The sequence below is a fragment of the Drosophila obscura genome, unplaced genomic scaffold (assembly GCF_018151105.1).
Source record: "Drosophila obscura isolate BZ-5 IFL unplaced genomic scaffold, ASM1815110v1 contig_73, whole genome shotgun sequence".
NCBI classification, from domain to species: domain Eukaryota; kingdom Metazoa; phylum Arthropoda; class Insecta; order Diptera; family Drosophilidae; genus Drosophila; species Drosophila obscura.
Window position 1 is genome coordinate 1,365,951 of NW_024542865.1, and position 19,831 is coordinate 1,385,781.

At 49.9% G+C, this 19,831-nt stretch overlaps 6 protein-coding genes across 8 annotated transcripts; 4 read left to right on the forward strand and 2 right to left on the reverse strand.

The window, feature by feature from the left end:
• Window positions 1-191: 191 nt before the first annotated feature.
• On the reverse strand, window positions 192-5,507 carry LOC111065218 (proline-rich protein 2). Of its 2 annotated transcripts, XM_022353272.2 has the most exons (3): window positions 4,356-5,507; window positions 3,770-4,280; window positions 192-3,679 (listed from the first exon to the last, which is right to left on the reverse strand). In XM_022353272.2, the coding sequence occupies exons 1-3, from the start codon at window positions 4,935-4,937 to the stop codon at window positions 1,986-1,988; spliced, it is 2,787 nt and encodes a 928-aa protein (XP_022208964.2). In that variant the 5' UTR covers window positions 4,938-5,507; the 3' UTR covers window positions 192-1,985. The 2 variants fall into 2 exon arrangements, with proteins under 2 accessions (XP_022208964.2, XP_041451394.1); XM_041595460.1 differs by lacking the exon at window positions 3,770-4,280 and having other exon boundaries at window positions 192-3,617; window positions 4,899-5,497.
• A 266-nt stretch (window positions 5,508-5,773) lies between these two features.
• Window positions 5,774-8,674, forward strand: LOC111065221 (CTD nuclear envelope phosphatase 1 homolog). Of its 2 annotated transcripts, none has more exons than XM_022353276.2 (4): window positions 5,774-7,046; window positions 7,503-7,760; window positions 7,847-8,029; window positions 8,112-8,674. In XM_022353276.2, the coding sequence occupies exons 1-4, from the start codon at window positions 6,948-6,950 to the stop codon at window positions 8,301-8,303; spliced, it is 732 nt and encodes a 243-aa protein (XP_022208968.1). In that variant the 5' UTR covers window positions 5,774-6,947; the 3' UTR covers window positions 8,304-8,674. The 2 variants fall into 2 exon arrangements, with proteins under 2 accessions (XP_022208968.1, XP_022208969.1); XM_022353277.2 differs by having other exon boundaries at window positions 7,512-7,760.
• A 696-nt stretch (window positions 8,675-9,370) lies between these two features.
• On the forward strand, window positions 9,371-9,849 carry LOC111065222 (SRA stem-loop-interacting RNA-binding protein, mitochondrial). The gene is made up of 2 exons (XM_022353278.2): window positions 9,371-9,481; window positions 9,566-9,849. Exon 2 carries the CDS (start codon window positions 9,571-9,573, stop codon window positions 9,835-9,837), a length of 267 nt encoding a protein of 88 aa, XP_022208970.1. The 5' UTR covers window positions 9,371-9,481; window positions 9,566-9,570; the 3' UTR covers window positions 9,838-9,849.
• A 172-nt stretch (window positions 9,850-10,021) lies between these two features.
• On the forward strand, window positions 10,022-10,876 carry LOC111065220 (acyl-CoA-binding domain-containing protein 6). The gene has a single exon (XM_022353275.2). It carries the CDS (start codon window positions 10,029-10,031, stop codon window positions 10,785-10,787), a length of 759 nt encoding a protein of 252 aa, XP_022208967.1. The 5' UTR covers window positions 10,022-10,028; the 3' UTR covers window positions 10,788-10,876.
• On the reverse strand, window positions 10,863-12,433 carry LOC111065219 (26S proteasome regulatory subunit 8). The gene is made up of 3 exons (XM_022353274.2): window positions 12,293-12,433; window positions 12,090-12,234; window positions 10,863-12,015 (listed from the first exon to the last, which is right to left on the reverse strand). Exons 1-3 carry the CDS (start codon window positions 12,308-12,310, stop codon window positions 10,961-10,963), a joined length of 1,218 nt encoding a protein of 405 aa, XP_022208966.1. The 5' UTR covers window positions 12,311-12,433; the 3' UTR covers window positions 10,863-10,960.
• A 715-nt stretch (window positions 12,434-13,148) lies between these two features.
• LOC111065163 (phospholipid-transporting ATPase ABCA3) lies at window positions 13,149-19,439 on the forward strand. The gene is made up of 10 exons (XM_022353170.2): window positions 13,149-13,494; window positions 13,580-14,168; window positions 14,247-14,390; window positions 14,574-16,092; window positions 16,164-16,674; window positions 16,803-17,488; window positions 17,559-17,697; window positions 17,767-18,609; window positions 18,672-18,737; window positions 18,822-19,439. The coding sequence occupies exons 1-10, from the start codon at window positions 13,277-13,279 to the stop codon at window positions 19,069-19,071; spliced, it is 4,965 nt and encodes a 1,654-aa protein (XP_022208862.2). The 5' UTR covers window positions 13,149-13,276; the 3' UTR covers window positions 19,072-19,439.
• The last annotated feature ends 392 nt before the right edge of the window (window positions 19,440-19,831 follow it).

The window sequence follows — 19,831 nt, forward strand, 5'->3', positions numbered from 1 at the left end:
TAGTTTTGGTTTACGTTTGATTTTTTTTTAAAACATAATTAGTATAAAAAATGAATATAAATTTCTAGAATATATTCATTTATGTATGTACTTCTCCCCTCTCATTACCAAATCCTCAAGGAGCACTTAAAAAAAATATATATGCATATATAAAATAAATTAAAAACAATTTTTGAATTTATTGTATTTCCTTTTTTTTTGCAATTTTTTTTATTATTTTGTTTTTTGCATTTTGAAAATAGAAATTTCTAAATGCTATTTGATATACTCGTATCTCTATATATTTTCTCGATGTCTGTGGATGGAAGGAGGGGTCTGGGTCTGGGTCTGGCTCTGTGGGGATCATTCGAGATTTCCGAGCGGATTAGAGCAGAGCAGCAATAGTCGGGGGACCTGCTTTAGAGCGAGATGGCGCACAAAACGAGTGAGCGGTGCAGAATCTCTCATGCGGGGGGGTATGGGGGGTATGCATTTCCACAAAATTACAAGATCTTTACAAGAGAGTTCTACATGGAATTGTTTTTCTTCTAATTGTACATTATTCAAGGGTTCGTTCACGGGAGGGGACTACTACAGTGGACACCTGATCTCAGTGGATCACATTCTTATAGCTAGAATCGTAATCTCTTAAAATCAATATGTTTTCTCCTTCTTAAATAACAATAACTTTGTCGTTTGTTTTTGCTGGTTTCCCTTCTGTTAGCTAAATAAATATTTTGTTTTAATACTAAATGCTAGGTATGTATATTTTGGAACTCATTTGTGTGTGTGTGTGTGTGTGTGTGTGTGTTTAGGCAATAAAATGCAAAATGCATTAATTGAATAATTATTTTAATATAATTCAAGCATGCAATGTCAGATCCATGCTCCCATCGCATTAATTATTATCAAACTTTACACGAGTCTTAAGTCCACCTATGGAGTGTCCACTGTATTCCAATATACTCATTAACTATAAAAAAAAATGTAAAAAAAAATAAAACAAAGAAAAATAAAAAAAAATTTCTATATTTCCAGAGTTCCATTTAGTTTTAGGTTTTTCCTTTCTCCTTTTCCTTAGCGCTTGATTGTTGAATGTTTTAATAATATGTAGTTGAATCCTTCCGTTCAGTGCCTGCCATTAGTGTTGGGCTGGGCATCAATGGAATCGTCTCTCCCCTTCGTTCGTTTGTTCTTGTTTCTTGTATATTATTGTGAAATATAGTTAATTGTATTATTTATAATTTCTGCTTTAAATAGTAATTTTACGGGGTGTTCTGTAGGGGGCTGCTTATCCTATAGTACGCGCAAAGAACAATGAAAAGGGGAAGGGGAAACGAGAAGGAGCGGGGCCCATGCATAAAAACTCTTTAAAATATCATCAAACAATAAAATCAAATATGAATGAATGGATAGAGCCAATAGATCTATCTATTTGTTCTGTTCTGTCTGTCTGTCTGTCTTTGTGGCTACTTCTACGACACAAAAAAATTAGTTTAAATAGCTAATTCTTATGGTAAAAAAACACATCTACTACTATATAGAGGGGAGGGGGCGTTGATCCGTTGACTCACAGATCTTCTTTGCTTAAAACTAAAAGACCGCCCAAGACTCTCTCTCTCTCTCTCTGTGTCTCTCTCTTTCTCTGCGTACTCTCTCTCTTCCTCTTTCTCTCGTTGCACTCGCCAGGGAGTTTTCATTTCCATTTTGATTTGTGTGAAGCAAAGGAGGACAGGAGGAGAAGGTTCCTTACAAATGAATTATATATCGTATCGTTTATATATATATATATCTATGCATATATATATATATATATATATATATCTATTTAGATAACTGTCTCCCGATCTGCCGCTTAAACTCTAAATTGTATCCAAAAAGAATCGCCTTCATTTTGGGTGTGGGTGTCGGGGATGGTAGCTCCTTCCTTGCATCCTTCATGAATCCCATTTCATCATGAGCATTTTTTCGAGTGGATTTCCTCCTGCCACCGCTTCCGCTCAGCCTCATTGTGGCGGCTGATTGCTGTAGTAGCCATAGGCCCCCGTCGGTGGCGGTCCTTGGGGTGCCCCGGGCGGCGGCATTTGTGCGCCCGCCGGCCTGTAGCTCTGGTAGCCCTGCGTGGGCGGATACTGGGCATAACCGCCTGCCTGCGGTGGCTGATGGTACGCATGCCCGGGATAGGCACTGCCCGGTGGTGGTGGTCCGTACGCCTGCGGCGGCGGACCTCCGTACGGCTGTGGAGCCCCCGGAGCCGGCTGATATTGATTGGGCGGCATATTCGGCGTGGCACCGTTGGGTGGCGGCTGCTGCTGCTGCTGCTGTTGTTGTTGCTGCTGCTGGGCACTGGCCTGGGGATTGGGTGGACCACCGGTCGGTGGGGGCTGCTGCTGCTGCTGGGAGGTAGGAGGTCCTCCCGGCACTTGTTGCTGCTGCTGCGGTTGCGGCGGCCCGTAGCCTGTGACGCCGCCAGGCGTCGAGTATGTGGGTTGCACCTGTGTGGGCAGCGGTGCCACCCCAGAGACGACCACTCCACCCGGTCCCCCCTGCTGCTGCTGCTGTTGCGGCGGCGGAGGCGCGTACTGCTGCTGCTGCTGAGAGCCTGCCCCTCCTGCCCCACCGCCCGGCACCTGCTGCTGCTGTGGATTTCCTCCCACTCCTCCCGATGGCGGCGGCGTCGACTGCTGCTGGGCATTGGGCCCGTTCGGATTGGAGCCCGCTCCCCCGCCGCCAGGCTGCTGCTGCTGCTGCTGGGGTCCCTGCGGTGGCGGCGTCTGGCTGGGCGCCGTTGTGCTGTAGCCACCGGGTGGAGGTGGCGGACCTCCGGACACCACACTCGTTGGCGGTCCTCCAGGATAGCTACTGCCCGGCGGTGCGCCTCCGGCACCCACCGCCTGCTGCTGCTGTTGTTGTTGCTGGTAGGCCTGGTACGGCGACTGTCCGCTGCTGTTGGGCGGAGGTGGTGGCCCGTAGCCCCCGCCGGGGGGCGCTCCTCCTGTCCCTGCCTGACCGTACTGATTGGGATTCGGGGGATACCCGGCATAGCTCATGGGCGGCGGCCCACCCGTCGAGTTCTGCGGCGGCGGCGGACCATACTGATTCACGCTTTGCGGTGGACCCGGCGGTCCGCCTGGCGCACCCACCTGCTGTCCGCCTGCGGCTCCTGGCGGTGGCCCGTACATCTGTCCCGGCGGCGGCGGTGGCTGCTGCCCGGGCGGCACGCCCTGCTGGCTGCCTGGCGGCGGTGCATAGACGCCCGGTGGCGGTGCCTGCTGTCCGGGTCCGCCAGTGTTCGGCTGATAGCCGCCATGTCCCCCGGCTCCTGCCCCGGCTCCGCCATGGTGGTAGCCGGCCTGCGCTGCATTCGGTGGACCTGGCGGCGGTGGCCCATAGCCCTGCGTCGGCGGGCCATACGGATAGGCGCCCTGGGGCTGGTACTGGGGCTGCGTTTGCGGCGGATATCCGGGATAGTGGCCGTGCTGTTGCTGCTGCTGCTGGTAGCTCACGCGGTACGGGGTCTGTGGTGGCGGCACTACGCCCGGTCCGCCCTGCTGCGGTCCCTGCTGCTGTTGCGGCTGCTGCTGCTGGTTGGGCGTCTGCTGCTGGGAGCCCTGCTGGGGCTGCTGTTGCTGCTGCTGGGGCGGCTGTTGGTTCTGGCCGGGTCCTGCGAGTGGGCCATTGTTGGGCCGCTGCTGCTGATCTGCAAGCGAGAAGGAGGATGTGAGGATCAGCGGATGCAGCTGGAGCTGGCTGGATCTCCCCCCTGGCGCGGCGGATACTTTACACTTACTGGGTATAATCGATTGCTGTGCCGGGCCCTGTCCCGGATTTCCGCCTCCCTGGGCATTGCGGTAGATCGCCGAGGGATGCTGTTGCTGCTGCTGCTGGACCTGGGGGCCGGCCTGACTCACTTGCGTCACCTGCTGGCCAGCGGCTGCCGCTGCTGCTGCTGCTGCTGCCGCCGCCGCTGCGGCCGCTGCCTGCTGCTGTTGCTGCTGCTGCTGAGATTGCTGCTGAGAATTGGGTGGCATGCCGGGATGGGGCGGCTGCTGCTGTTGCTGCTGCTGGGCGCCATAGGGTGTCATCTGGAGGCCGGGCTCGCTGCCGTGCTGCTGCATGCCACCCATTTGCGGTGGCCCGCCCGCCTGCTGGGCCTGGCCCTGGCCGCCCGGCTGCTGTGGCTGTTGTTGCTGCTGTTGGGGCGGGGGCAGGCCGCCCAGCATACCGTGTGGACCGGTGGGACCACCCGGCGTCTGCTGGTTGCCCTGCTGCATCGCCTGTGTCTGCAGGATGTGCGGCGGCTGTGTGTGTGGCAGAGAGCGTTAAAAGATTGGCCCAGGCCCAGGCCTACGCCTGCAATTGTCTCCAGCACTCACCGGCAATATCTGGGAGATATTCATTGCAGGATCCGCCAGCTGGGCCAGATATACCAGATTCCTGTGCAGGGCCACGTGGTAGGACATGCACTCCTGCGCCTTGCCCATGCTCTGGAAGTCCTGGATCGTTTGGATGAGGCCGCAGTTCTCGTCCAGCATCTTCTGGATCTGCGCTGAGTTGACCTGCGGCGGCCCACCGCCGACGCCACCGCCACCGCCGCGTGGAGCCGATGGCGAGTTGACACCCATCATGCTGCCGCATCCACCGACACCGCCGGGGCCACCACCCACACCCACACCGGTGATGATGCTGCCGGGGGAGCCGGGCACTCCCATTGGCGGCACACCGGTGATACGCTGCTGCTGCTGCATCCCCATGGGCAGCAGCCCGCCCTGGGAGCCGAGGACGCTGCCACCGCCGCCACCACCGACGCCGGGTGGCTGCTGTTGTTGTTGCTGCTGCTGCTGCTGCTGCAGGGACATGGCATTGGGGGGCGGTTGCTGCTGCTGCTGCTGTGGTGGGGGAGGCGGCTGCTGTTGCTGCTGCTGCTGCGGCGGCTGCGGCGAGTAAACTGCAGACATTTTACTGGCTGCAGTCTTCTTCTTCCGCTTGGGAGTTTTCTCCTGTTTTTCCACAATTTTAGCGGTTATTCTAAACCGGTTGGGGCAAAAAAATATATAAAACCGATACGTCGGTTCGCCACGGGTGTGGGGGGGGCGCCCCTTTGCACGGTTCTTCGGTTGCCAAATGCGAGAAAAGGGCAAAAGGAAATTTTTCCTCTTTTTTGCAGTGTGCGGCTTTTTTTTACACACACACACACACACAGGCACGCTCGCTCGCACACACTCACCCACGCGCCGCAACACACATTAACACACACACACGAACTCAGGAGACACGGAAAATAATTTGTTCAAATCCTCGAGCTCTTTGCACCTGTCCCTTGGCTTTGGCTTTTCGTCTGCTGTATATTGAACGTCAGCACAATTGGCATTCAAATGGTTTTGTGCAAAGTCTGCATTATTTCCTCTTTTTCTTACACTTTTTGCAATTTGCACAGAACGACGCTTAAAACGATTACACCAGGCGGCTGCTCGACGCGATTAATCGGTTGGCCGTCATTCATACACGTACAGACGGCGCTTGATGCAGTGTGCCGCAGGGTTGCATGACGGAGTCTAGGCATATAATATATTCAAAAGAAAACTAGATGAACTATCGCAAAAGTACAACTTTTGGCTACTATAAATGCCAATATTAATGCCTAAATATGTTGATGGACACACCAATGGATGGGACGTGTAGAAAATCGAATTTCATTTTATGCCAGTGCATGACGGACGCATCTGTTCGTGTATGGCCTCCATCAATATGGCGCTCCCGTACGCATGTGCTGCCAACGATGCACAAATCATTTTGCAGGCCTTCGCTCAGGGCCACACTACACACTATTAATAAATAACCATAATGCTAGTATTGTAGTTTTTAATTGAGGATATTCGTAAATTGTATCAACTTTATGTGATAAATATATCAAAAACGCTAAACAACGATAACAACCAATTTTGCAGCCGGCAATCACACAAACGGGGCCTATCGATATCCACTCCTCCACGGTCTTGCGGGCTGGCCTCCTCATACACTATTTTTTCACAATTAAATTTTGTTGGCTGGCTTTTGGCCAAACTCTGTGAATGTGTGCGCGCGTGCAAGTATGTGTGCATCGGTGTGACAGTTTATTAAACAAAAACGCTGAAAAATAAATATAAAAAAAAACCCTGACATATTATATTTATATAATTTAAAGAGCAACCCAAAACAGTTATGAAAACGAAACCCTCGGCGCCCGCGAGATTATCCAACCGAAAAACCACATCTCGCAAAGGTTCAAATAAATCAAATAAAAGTGTAGTAAATGTAAGCAATCAATCCTTTAAAATTGTTGCTCAATAGATACTCTCGAGATACATTTTTTTGATCTCGGTTCCCGAGTTCTGTACACTACTGTTCTGTGCTGTGTTGTGTTGCATCCAAGCCAATTAAAACCAGAAGATAGGCCAGATCAGCGTTATATCTGAGCCAGGCAATACACATAGAAGTCTCAGTCGTTGGGAGGCGACAAAAAGCGCGCTAAAATAAAATAAGGAAACTCTGTTTCTAGTAAAGCGACCCGTGGGAAGAGTGCGAGAGGGGAACGACACCAGGCGGCAGTCTAGTTATCGATTTTCTACTACTGTGTTTTTCACGCGTGTGTGCGTACGTTCGAGTGTAGTGTTCCGTGTGCGGGCAGTCGTGCTAGTGTGTGTGTTTAGCATAACAACAAAATCAACATCAAAAAGCGGCGTGTTATCACAAAAAATAAGCAACAAACACATTAATTCTAAATTAACGCGAAATCATTAGCCGGCACAAGAATCGCTCTCTGTCCTGTCCGTCTCTCTCCACAAATGCAAAAGAACGAAGCGTAACTCCAACATAATCGGTCGGGTCGATTGCAGTGATTTTCCCATTCATTCAAAATTCTACTCAGAAAAATTGGTAGACATAGAAATTTGGTAAGAAGACGCTACCGGACGGAACCTTCTTACCAAATGATTTCCCTTCTGCAAATGAAATTTCATGCACTTTTGTTGCTGCTATCAAAAGTCTGGACATGCATTTGTTTCATGTTCAATCGCCAAGTGCGAGCTGTAAGTATTACCACCCCACCAGAAAAAAACTTTAGTTTAAAGCCCCCACACCCCCAATTCATTCCCACTAACCCGATCCCCCATCCCCAATCGACCTACACATGAAATAAGTACAATAAATGCCACTGGAACTTGATAAGACGAGCTGGCCCGGCCCGTGTACAGTGAAGGATCGCTAAGGTGTACCCACACTCCTCAACCCCAATAAAACAATCCCAACCACAACTACAACCCCACCCCAACCCTTTATCAATATTTGTTTGTGGGGCACTGCACTCGCTCGCGGCTCGCCTTATCAATCGGAAACGATTCATCATGACGCTGCAAGAAGAACTGACCTTCGGCATGCCTCACCCTTGCACCCACCCCCACACGCCATCCCCCTCTCACTCTTAGTATTGTAATTATCGACACTTGAATTATCGAGTCAGAGTTGATTGTGATTAACTTCTATAGTTTATCCAGTATCAACCGGTTAAATATGAACTGTTCCCGCTGTCGCCGGTATCGCGGCATCGCCTCAGTCTGGTGCAGCGGAAAACCCTGGTCCTGGATCTGGACGAAACACTGATACACTCACATCACAATGCGATGCCCAGGAACACAGTGAAGCCGGGCACACCGCATGACTTCACCGTCAAGGTGACCATCGATCGGAATCCAGTACGCTTCTTTGTGCACAAGCGGCCGCACGTGGATTACTTTTTGGATGTGGTGAGTGGACAAAACGCCCTTTGAATTGATTGAATCCTCCCATTCACAATGCTAATGGAATATTCTATCTATCATCCCATTTACAGGTCTCACAGTGGTACGATCTTGTGGTATTCACCGCCAGCATGGAGATATATGGAGCTGCTGTTGCAGACAAGCTGGACAATGGTAGGAACATACTGCGGAGGCGCTACTACAGGCAGCACTGTACGCCCGATTATGGATCGTATACCAAAGACTTGTCTGCCATATGCAGTGATTTGAATAGGGTAAGAAGGATTACAGTAGCTTTCCCCATGTCCCCAGAGATTACGATGACGATTACTGATTTTGATATTTGATATATTGCAGATATTTATAATTGATAATTCCCCGGGAGCGTACCGCTGCTTCCCCAACAATGCCATACCCATCAAGAGTTGGTTCTCGGATCCCATGGACACGGCACTGCTGTCGCTGCTGCCCATGCTGGACGCACTGCGCTTCACCAACGATGTGCGATCGGTGCTGTCGCGCAATCTGCATCTGCATCACCTCTGGTAGCAGGTGGGATCTAGCCTAGAACTAGCCCTAGAACTAGCCCTAGCCCTAGACCTAGACCTAGCCCTAGTGTGTAGTAGTCTGTGAGGATCAGAAAACGTAAGAGAGAAAATCTTCTGAAATTATCATCAACAACAACAACAACAAAATGGTGGTGCTGTGACACATTAACGAATTTTTTCATTAATTAAATTATATTTTGTGTTTTTTTTTTTATCCTTGAAGCGGATAAGGAAAATCTATGGGGATCCAAAATGATATGATGATAATGATGTTTGTGTGGTTATATATATGTAAATATATGAAAGTTTTTACGTATAAGCGTCATTGAAAAGTTTATTAAAACCCTTTTTGGAATTATTAAGCATTAAATTCACTGACATGTCCTTGTCGTTTTTTTTTTGTCTCCTGAAATGAAGCGCAGTGGGGTCCATGGGGGGATTTATTTGCAGGAGAAGGGCCGAAGCCTGATAGAGAAGAAAGAGGTGTGTTCGAATATGTTGGCTGGGATTGTGGATAGGATAACATCCTCTCCCATGCACGAATTCGAGTGTAAGTTGCATCAAAGATTTTCCATGTAGGCCATAATGTTGAGTTCATCATACGATACAATTGATAATTGGTGGTACATATAGCAAAAACCCACTGACACGCTGTACGACTCGGCAGTGTCCATGGAATATGGAATACGTTTGTTTCATCAATTTAAATTTGGCGCCCACTGGCAACAGAGTGCACTGAATTCTGTGCTGTAAAGTGCCATGACTGTGGCTGTAACAGTGCTGTTAAGCCACAAGAATGTGCTGTGAGTTGCAGACACCGATAGTCTTATGCCCTTACGATATGAAAATGCATGGTAATGCGTATGATTTTTTCCGGAAATCCTTTACTTTTTGTATGAGATACAACAAAAATCAAACATACATATACACAATATATATCTAGTTGACTGCGAGCTCATTGAAAAGAAACGCTAAAGCACAATTGACGACCTAGCTGTGGGTATCTGGCCAGGGCTGGGGTATCGAATCTGTTGGAGTGCTGTTAACGCGGAAATTTGAGGTTATTTTCACAGCAGAGCAGCTGCCGCGCACCGTCATTTATTGTTACAACAACAAGTTACAAAAGATTGCGTTGCGACGAGTATTTACGCAACGAACGGCAACGGAAACACAGAGCTGGTAAGGAGCGGCGGCACGGCCCCAAGATCATCAACCTCAACTAGAAATAAAAATCGAATAATTTGTTGCTTTTCGCACACATAGAACACATGGCCACCGCAGTAGCAAAAGTTGGAAAATCGGTTCACCGCATATTCGTGGGTAACTTGCCCTGGACAGTGGGCCATCAGGAGTTGCGTGGCTATTTCAAGGAATTCGGTCGTGTCCTATCGGCAAACGTCATCTTTGACAAGAAGACAGGCTGCTCGAAAGGCTACGGCTTTGTCAGCTTCAACAGTTTGACAGCTCTAGAGAAAATCGAGAACGAACAAAAGCACATACTGGAGGGGCATCATCTCAATATACAAAAGTCGTAGAGAGCAGGCGGCGACAACCAAATAGGCGGCGAAGCTGAAAGCATTTTTCCCCATTCGTATTCGTATTCGCATTCGCCCCAACCAAACACTAGCTATAAGGTTATCACAGAGCAAAGCAAAGCAACTAAAAAAAAAAATAACTAAAAAACTAACTTTAACTGAGACAAAGAAGAAAAAATTCAACAATCATCATGGACATGGACTCGGACCTATTTGACGAGGAGGAGCAGCAGCAGAGCACCTTTGAGCTGGCCACCAACTACGTGAGTGGCCAATCGCAACAATTTAAGGATTCCGATCTGCTGGAATTCTACGCATACTACAAACAAGCCGCCGAGGGGTGCTGCAACCAGGCAAGCCCCTCCATACTACAGATGCGGGCGCGCAGCAAGTGGAACGCGTGGAAGGCGCTGGGCGACATGTCCCAGGTGGATGCACAGCGCGCGTACATCGAAAAGCTGCAGCAGATCAATCCCAAGTGGAAGGAAGAGGGCGGCAAGTCGAAGGGCAATAGCTGGGCCGTTCACTCCATCGAATTGGTGCCAGTGGAGGATCTGATGCCCGACAACAAGAAGACCTTGTTCGATCTAGTCAAGGAGAAGAATCTGTCGGCCCTGGGCAAGAAGATGAAGATGGGCGACACCGACGTGAAGGATGAGCATGGCATGACGCTCATTCACTGGGCCACCGATCGGAATGCTGTCGACATCATCGACTACCTGGTGGTGTCGATGGGCGCCAATGTGGACCAGCTGGATGCTGAAATGCAGACACCGCTGCACTATGCCGCCAGCTGTGGCCATGTCGAGGCGGTGCGCACTCTGCTGGACCTGAAGGCCAGGCTGGATCTGTACGACGACGATGGCCATTCCTGTTTCGATGTGGCCGACACTGAGGAGATCTTCAACATGCTGAAGGCCGAGGAGGAGCTGCGCCAGGCTGCCCAGTAAGTCACCACCACCGCCCACACAGCTAGTTCCAGCAATTCCGTCTTTCATTACAACAAATAAATGTGGAGATAAATGTCCATGTAAACTAATTGCTGATTTTTAATGACGACAAAAAAAAGGAAATATAAAAGGGGATGGCGAAGGGAAAGGGGAAACGTTTTTACGATCTCAATCTACTTCCACAGCTTCTTGATGGACATGTTCTTCTCGGAGTCCTTCTGCATCACCTTGGCCACGGCCATCTCAAAGTCCTCCTGGGTGACGTGGACGCGACGCTCGCGCAGTGCGTACATGCCAGCCTCGGTGCACACGCCCTTGACCTCCGCTCCTGAGGCACCGGGCATCAGTTCGGCGATCTTGCGGAGATTGATGCCGCGCGTCAGATTCATTTTGCGCGAGTGAATCTTGAGAATGTCCAGGCGTGCCTCCTCATTTGGTGGCGGGAACTCAATCTTGCGGTCGATGCGGCCGGGACGCAGCAGGGCCGGATCCAGGATGTCAATGCGATTGGTGGCCATAATGACTTTAATGTTCTTGGTGGCCTCGAAGCCGTCCAGCTGATTGAGCAGCTCCAGCATGGTGCGCTGCACCTCGGAGTCGCCGCCAGAGCCGGACTCAATGCGGGAGGAGCCGATCGAGTCGATTTCGTCCATGAAGATGATGGATGGGGCATGCTCACGGGCCATCACGAACAGCTCGCGCACCATGCGCGATCCCTCACCGATGAACTTCTGCACCAGCTCGGAGCCCGAGACACGAATGAAGGTGCATTCGGTGTGATGGGCAACGGCACGGGCCAGCAGGGTCTTGCCAGTACCGGGCGGGCCGTAGAGGAGCACACCCTTTGGCTGGGCAATGCCCAGGGCATCGAACAGCTCCGGATGCTTGACGGGCAGCTCGATAACCTCTTTGATTTCCTTGATCTGCTTGTCCAGGCCACCGACCATTTCGTAGGTGGAATCCGGCACCTTCTCGACCATCATCAGCGAGACCAGTGGGTCCACTTTGTTGGGCAGAATCTTGTGCAGAGTGTAGCTCTCGTTGCGCAGGGCCACACGACAATTTGGCGTCACATCGTTGATGTCGATGTTCTTGTCCAGATCCACAACAAACTTGCCCTCCGGATGTACCTTAACCAGCACCTTCTTCTTGTCCATGGGCTTCACCACCTCGCCCACATAGCTGCCCTGCTCCTGCAGCAGTTGCAGTTCCTCGCGCAGCATGCGAACTGCAATAACGAAAAATTCGATTGCAGTTTTGTTTGCATTTGTTATTCTCCTTTTGAGTTCATCGAGCATTTACCTTTGGCATTGAGCTCGTTTCGCTGGGCCTGCAAACGTCTCAGATTCTGGCTCTTTTCGGCCACAACCAGCTGCAATTCCTCAATCTTTTGGATATAATAGGAGCGGAAGCCTTCGCCTTTCTGGTAGGCCGTCTCGATTTCCATCTACATATTTGAGGGTTTTTCATCATATTAAAGCGATTGTCTGGTTTTATTTTCTTACCCGATTGGTCACAGTCATTTTGGATGCTGCTGTTTTGTTGCTTGATGATCACTAAGTCTTATATTGCTTTTAATTTTCTGTTTATAACATGCACTTTTTTTTTCTTAAATATGACTCGGCATTAGTTGTGGGTAGTGTGACCAGCGTGATAAAAAATACCATCCGGCCAAAAAATAAATACCATTAAATACCATTTCAGTTTCGAGAAATACCATTTAAATACCATACCATAAAAAAACCAGGGCAAACAAGACTTAACCCACTTAACACCCCTCTATTTAAAAAGTTGAGCACCCTTTGGTAAACCGCGGCAAACAATCCTGTTTGTAAAGGCTCTTTCTAGCTACATCCTCCTCTTTACTTAAGAAAAAAAATGACCACCGACATTTTTCACATGTAATGCGTAAAATATGTTAAAGTTACATCAATTTCGTGGAAATATTAAATTCCTCCCTGGTCAACAAAGCGTTAACGCTATATTTTATTGATTGAAATCGTATTCCATAATTTTGATATTCAGTTTAATATTACAAGCTATTTGACCCATTCAGCCCTAAACAGTTAATTTTATCCGATACATGCATAAATTTTCACCAAGATTGGTTAGTTTTAAGAAGTCCTTTTTATTGCATTGTTTAAATAAAAAGGTTCAAACTAAAACGGCCAAAGCATAAAACGTAAATGTGGACAAAACGTGACGTCAGAAATATACCAAAATATACCTTTCATATTAGTGGTGGTAGCGATGTACACATATCGCATTGAAACATCGTTCAAGCTTAGAATCGGATGTGGACCATCGATGTGAATTATCGTTATTCAAACTAAGCAAGTTGAATGAATCAAAATATGCTTGGAGAACAACGTGTTTGTTGTGTATTGTTTAGTATGAAATAATCAAAACACAGCTAGTAGCTACACAGAATCAGTGCAAATACCGAGTTTTGGTTGATACCCCATTGGAGGGGCCCATTAAATTTCAATATGACAGCAAGATTTGGTCTGCTGTTCAAGCGCTACATTCAAATCGAGAAAAATCTATGGCGTCGCGTGCTGTTCGAGGCCATTGTCATGGTGATTATCATGTTGCTGATCCAGGGGAATCCCATAGCGCACACGAAGCAATTGCTATTCCCACGGGCCGACACCGATCGCGAGCACATTGTTGTCTCGCACCAGCTGGACAACATAGACATTCTATCGTAAGCTAAAAGCCAGCCATCTGGGCTCCAACGGGGGGTAAGGCCACTGTATATTGACATTTCGACTGCTCTCCCACCCACAAAGGAATATGGTCAGTAAGAAGCGGGATAAAATCAAATACTATTTGGCGTTCGCGCCCAAATCGGAGATTACCGAAATGCTAACCCAGGGCGTGGTCGATGAGCTGGGCTTGGTGGGGGTCCTGGGCTACACGGACGATGCCGATATGCAGAAACAGTTCGATGAGCGCACCACCCTGGCCGGCATTGTATTCCATGATTCACCGACAACAACGATACCCAAGAGCCTCTCCATTTCGATACGTTTCCCCAGTGAGTTTCGCACCATAAAACCCTTCCTCACCGAGGACCGCCTCTGGCTGACACGCTGCTCGGGCGCCGTTCGGGAGAAGCGCGACAATGCCATGGACTCGGATACGAAACAGGATCTCTATATACGCGAGGGTTTCCTCCAAGTGCAGCATCACATATTCCTTCAATGGTTCCACCAACTGTCCCAGCAATATCCCCACAAATACACAGAGCCCGAGGTGGAGGTCTTCAATATACGACTTAAGGCCGCCGATACACCCTGCTCCATGATGACCCTGGTCCGTATGCCCGAATTTCTATACAATTTCATCTTTCTCCTACCATTCTTGAATATAATCAGGGTGAGTATTGTCTGGCTCCCTGTCGCCCTGCCGCATCGAAGAGAACATCAACTATTTTCCCAACCCATATCCGTATAGAATCTTGCCGGTCAGCTGGAGGATGGCGTTATGGTTCATCAGTGGCACTATGGCTTCTCTTTCTGCACCCAGTACTCGTGTTTGTTTTTGGTTTTAATGCTGCGTTTGATGCTGACGGGAATTGGGGCACTTTGTGTTTTGATTGTACGTTTCAAATGTGCATCTAAAAGTCCAACTATCGATAGTTGGCTGCTTGGCAACACTGGCCCACTGCGGCCCAGCAACAGAAATCATCGCATCCACAATCGATAGATAGCTATCGTAGCTATTTGGCATCGCTTTCCAGCACTTAAATAATCCGTTGTTCGATCTCTCCCTTTAAAACAGATATTTTGGTCACTGGAACAAGGCAACTACACGGTTGAGGCCATAGCGGGCACAACACTATTCATATTAGTCTACTACATTGAGCTGATACTAACGGCCATGGTGGTGGCCAAACTGTTTGCCAATCCCATAAACGGCGTGCTCTTTGGCCTGGTCATGTGGCTGTTCACCTATGCGGCATTTGGCATTATTCTGGATCGCTATTGGGACGTGCACAGCTACTATGTGTCCTTTATATTGGTGTCCTTCTTCAACACGCAGTTCACCTTTTGCATGCAGCTCTTCCATCATGTCATCGACTATCCGCAGGACCTAAAATACTACGATTTTGTCGTGCTGGCTGTCTCGGCAGTGGGCTGCATGATCATCTATCTGCTGGCGTTCATTCTGGTGCAGTGCCGCGCCCCCGGCCGTCTGCTGAGTCGCCGTGTGCTGCGCAATAAGCCGCGCGTGGACAAGCCCAAATCGGAGGCCGCTACCATGTACGTGGGCCGGTCGCCCAGTTGGCATAACTTTGAGTTTGTCGACGCCGGCAGTGAGGAGATGATGCGACTGAAGCACGTGAGCACCTCCCATCGCGAGTCCGAGCAGAAGATACTCAAGAACATCTCGATGCGCGTGTACAGGGGCGAAATTCTGGTCATACTCGGCCACATTGGCTCCGGCAAGCTGACCCTCATGCGCCTGATTGCCGGCCTGAAGTTCCCGCTGCGCGGAACTGTCTCGGTGCTGGGCAGCAGCTACACGCCGAAGGGTACGACGCGCCGCCTGGTCGACTTTCGCTTCGACGAGCACGGCCTGTGCCGCCATTTGACCGTCCAGCAGACCATCGAGTATCATGTGCGGCTGAAGCTGCAGCGCAACGACGAGGATCGCTTCAAGATCGAGAAGCGCAAGTGGCTGACCATTCTCGACCAGCACATCGAGAGCCGCAACACAAAGATTGGCCAGCTCGGCTACGCCAGCAGCCGGCTGGTGGCCCTCTGCTGCTGCCTGGCCGGCAACACACAGATCGTGATCCTCGAGGAGCCCACGCTGAGGCTGACGGGCAGCGAGGCGCAGAGCTTTTGGGCGATTGTCAACCAGGAGAAGGAGACGCGCGCCTTTGTGGTGGCCACCTACAGTGTCGGCGAGGCGGAGCATGTGGCCGATCGCGTGGCCATACTCAATCTGGGCGTACTGGAGGCCAGCGGCACGCCCTTCTTTCTGCGCTCCAAGTTCATTGGCACACTGGACATGGTGGTGACCAAGAAGCCGCATGTGCCCGCCGAACCCATTACGGACTTCATCAATCAGTTCCTGACGCGCGTCCAGCCGGACAACGAAATTGGCGACACACTGACCTACCGGCTGCCCGTATCGAGTCGGCCGCGCCTCCAGAAGCTCTGCCTGCACCTGGAGTCGGATCGGAATCGGCTGGGCATCGACTACTTTCGCATTGTGGGCACCGAACTCTCCGACACGTACATGAAGCTGGTCAAGTCGTTCCGCTTGCAAAAGCAAATGATACCGGATGTCAGTGAGTAGCGCCAGATACTCCAGTCCAGTCCAGCCCAGTGCTCCTCCTCTAACCCATCCTCCTGTATGCAGCACAAACCTTCAAGTATCAGGTGGTGTCCCAGAAGCAGCTCAGACGCCAGCGCATACGCGCCATGCTGTACAAGAAGATGATACACTCGGCGCCCAATATCTGGCCCATTATCATGATCTTCACCAGCTTCATACTGATAGCCATCATTGCCAAGCTGTCGGTGCTGCTGGACGTGCCCGAGGTGCGCTCGAATAACATACAGATTGGCTTCACCAGCGCCGCAGATGTCAAGAGCATGCCGGATATCAAGGGCTGTGGCTATGTGGACATACAGCCGCTGACCAAGACGCATCACTACAAGCGGCAGGGCCACATGATGAGCTCCTTTGCATCGACGTCGTTCAAGTGCGAGAAGGGTCGCTATCGCGACGATCTCAAGAAGATCAACGAACTGAAGAGTTTGGGCGCCATCGAGCAGGATGGCGATCAGATAATGAATGGCTACATCACACAGGACATACTCCACTCGGCCCCAATGACGCTCAATCTGCTGCACAATACGATGCTCAAGTAAGTTGCCCCCCCCCCCAAACAAATGAATGCCACAGAGAGTCATCATCCCCTTTTCATCCTTCTGCTCTGCCTGCTGTCTGCTCTGCCTGCTGTCTGCTGTCTGCTGTCTGCTGCCTGCTCTGTAGATTGGCCTATCCCGATGACAAGGAACATTTCGCTTTGGTCAGCAATCATCCGCTGCCCACACAGCTGAGCATGAAGATCAACCTGATCGACAATAAGATAGCCCACATGAACGCGCCCCTGGCACTGGGCTGCATCCTGCCGCTGGCCGTCTCCGTCTTCATAATACCCATTGTCGAGGAGAATATCTATCAGCTGAGAATACTGCAGGTGATAGCCGGCCTGGGCATGCCCATCTATTGGGGCGTCAATCTGTTCTGGGACCTGTTCACGTACCTCATCTATTCGGTGATTATTGTGGTAATTATGGGCGTGATGGGCATCGGTGGCTTCGGTTCGTATGAGAATTTCCTAATACTGGTGCTGATGGGTCTCTATGGCTTTGCCGCCCTCACCCACACCTATGTGCTGTCGTTCTATGTGAATACGTCGCGTATACGTGCGTTTCTCGCCTCGCTACTGCTGCACGGCCTCACCGGCATCGTCCTCTATATATTCTATTGGGATGTGGCCAATAGCAATGACATTTTCTTCTATGGCGCCTGCCTCTTTCCGGGCTTCTCAATGCTCGACGGCATTAGCAATATTTACACACAGTGCCTCGAGGAGATGCTGTGCAAGGACAAGTGCGAAAAGACGCCCACCTGCACCATGGAGAATATGGGCGAGATTGTGCCCAATTGTGAATGTAAGTAGCAGGAGGCAGTAGCAGGTTTATTCTCATCTTCTCTCTCCCTCTCTCGTCTGTCCTCTTTCAGCTCACACGTATTTCACTTGGAGTTCACCGGGCATTATGCCAGCCATTATCCATATGCTGGTGTCCGGACTGCTGGGCGGCCTGCTCATCTTTTGGATTGAGTTGCATCGCAGGGAGAAGAAATACCATTCATCCAGAGAGTGAGAGCGCCCCCCAATCCCCCCACCAATCCGTTCTGTTTAACCTTTGCCTTGACTGACTTTTCTTAGCTTGCATGATCTGCGCACTGCCACATATCCGTTCGACGATGCCGATATGGCCGATGTGAAGCTGAAGATAGCCGAATCCGATATGACCAAGTGCAAGCAGTCTGTGTTTCTGGTCGATCAGGTGGAGGCCAAGCTGCCGGTGACGGGCACGCGGGTGAACACCGTCTCGTTTGCGCTCAACAAGTACATGAGCATGGGCATCTATGGGCGCAGGAATTCGGGCAAGAGCCACTTGATACGGCAGCTGGTGGGCATCGATGGGTTCGCCTTTGGCGAGATCTATGTGCGTGGGCTGGACTTCAAGATGGACACCGACAAGATACGCACCTACATGGGCTACTGTCCGCAGCATTCGGGCCTGCTGATGGAGCTGACGCCGCGCGAGCACATCCGTCTGCTGTGCATGATACGCGGCGTGCCGGAGCCAAAGATCAGCGAGAAGATGCACGATCTGTGCCTCATGCTGAACATGACCGGCTGGATGCATCGCAAGTGCGGCAGCCTTACGGCCGAAAAGCTGCGCAAACTGAATGTGGCCCTCGCCCTGGTGGCCCACAACAAGGTGCTCGTCCTGGACGAGCCCACATGCGGTCTACCGGGCACCACACGCGACGAGATCTGGAATATATTGCGCTACATACGGCACTGCGGCAAGACGGTGATATTCGCCACCAACGATGAGCTCGAATGCAAGAAGCTCGGCGACTTCATTATACTGCTGCACGACTCCGAGATGGTGTCCCTGGGCAGCCTGCAGTATCTGCGCTTCAAGTACAGCACGGGCTTCTACTTGGAGGTGCGACTCATCCGCGATGGCAAGACTGTGGCCGAAACCCAGGAGCAGTAAGAACTCGCGACCTTTTCCCCCTTTTTTTTGGTTTTTTCTCATGTGTCCCCATCCACAGTTTGCGCAAAGATATGGAAAACTTGGCCAGATTTGTTAACTTTTTGCATGACAAATCGGAATTGGTGTAAGTATATATATATCATATATATATATATATATATATATATATTTGTACGCTTAATCCTCGTTTTATCCCCCCCTCGCCTAGATCCCATGCAAATCATTGGCTTAAATACTATGTGCCAGTGGGCGATATTGTCTATTCGTATTTGTATGGCAGCTTGGAGAAGAACAAGATGCGTCTGAACATCCAGGACTATTGCATTTATCAGGCGGATGTCAACAGTGTGGTCGAGCAGGTCCATGAGATGCGTTCGGAGCTGAAGCGTCGCATTGGCTCGAGCGGGCAATTGCAACGTTTCTCCAATACTGCGGGCAAGAGCAAACACAAGAAATAACCAAACGAAAACATAAATCACGCACACAAAACTTGAACTTTAAGTTGTGGGAAAATTGGGTCAAAATCAAAGCATTCCCATCCTTGAATTTACCTACAAAATACCTCCCACCTCCTATACACACATATATATATATATTTTAGAAGCCATTGTCCTTAGACATTGTCCGGCTGTCAATTATTAACGATTTTTCCGTGCGAACGCACGTGTCTGGCTGCATAATTAAACATGTGACTGGGAATTGCTACCAGCCATACTATCGCCATGTGGCCAGAGAGCCCCAGCCCGCCTACGACCACCGACCACCCCATTTTCATTTACAAGTTTAATAAATATTTCATTACGAAAAAGGACAAATCAACTTGTTTGTGTGGTGGCATTTTTGAATTGGAATTTGAATGCAGCCTCAATCGATTAACGATAGCATACAGAATGAATGCCGTTGCTATGCTCTCCTCTCTCTCTCTGTGCTCTTGCCGCCAACCTACTTAACCTACTGTCGCCATGCAGCCAGAGAGCCAACCTCAGCCCCCTCGTTCCACAACACACATAAACATATACAAGTTTAATAAATATTTAATTTCAAACAATAGCAATTAAAATTCAGTGTGTGTGATGGCATTTTTGAATTGGAATTTGAATGCAGCCTCAACTCGATAAACGATAGCATCCAGAATGATTGCCCTGCTCACGTAATGTCTCTATGACTATTCTATTCCGTTTTACTCCGCTGCTTCGTGTTGCCCGCGCGCGCGTCATA

What these genes read in the sequence shown, in the direction of transcription:
- LOC111065218 (XM_022353272.2), bottom strand. Translation starts at nt 4,937, where the DNA reads ATGTCTGCAGTTTACTCGCCGCAGCCGCCGCAGCAGCAGCAGCAACAG. An exon ending in ATATCTCCCAGATATTGCCG is followed by an intron (nt 4,281 to 4,355) that starts GTGAGTGCTGGA and finishes CCACACACACAG; the next exon opens with CCGCCGCACATCCTGCAGAC. An exon ending in ACAGCAATCGATTATACCCA is followed by an intron (nt 3,680 to 3,769) that starts GTAAGTGTAAAG and finishes TCTCGCTTGCAG; the next exon opens with ATCAGCAGCAGCGGCCCAAC.
- LOC111065221 (XM_022353276.2), top strand. Translation starts at nt 6,948, where the DNA reads ATGATTTCCCTTCTGCAAATGAAATTTCATGCACTTTTGTTGCTGCTA. An exon ending in TCAATCGCCAAGTGCGAGCT is followed by an intron (nt 7,047 to 7,502) that starts GTAAGTATTACC and finishes TAACTTCTATAG; the next exon opens with TTTATCCAGTATCAACCGGT. An exon ending in TGGATTACTTTTTGGATGTG is followed by an intron (nt 7,761 to 7,846) that starts GTGAGTGGACAA and finishes TCCCATTTACAG; the next exon opens with GTCTCACAGTGGTACGATCT.
- LOC111065222 (XM_022353278.2), top strand. Translation starts at nt 9,571, where the DNA reads ATGGCCACCGCAGTAGCAAAAGTTGGAAAATCGGTTCACCGCATATTC.
- LOC111065220 (XM_022353275.2), top strand. Translation starts at nt 10,029, where the DNA reads ATGGACATGGACTCGGACCTATTTGACGAGGAGGAGCAGCAGCAGAGC.
- LOC111065219 (XM_022353274.2), bottom strand. An exon ending in AAACGAGCTCAATGCCAAAG is followed by an intron (nt 12,016 to 12,089) that starts GTAAATGCTCGA and finishes TCGTTATTGCAG; the next exon opens with TTCGCATGCTGCGCGAGGAA.
- LOC111065163 (XM_022353170.2), top strand. Translation starts at nt 13,277, where the DNA reads ATGACAGCAAGATTTGGTCTGCTGTTCAAGCGCTACATTCAAATCGAG. An exon ending in GGGCACTTTGTGTTTTGATT is followed by an intron (nt 14,391 to 14,573) that starts GTACGTTTCAAA and finishes CCTTTAAAACAG; the next exon opens with ATATTTTGGTCACTGGAACA. An exon ending in GTGGCCGAAACCCAGGAGCA is followed by an intron (nt 18,610 to 18,671) that starts GTAAGAACTCGC and finishes CCCCATCCACAG; the next exon opens with TTTGCGCAAAGATATGGAAA.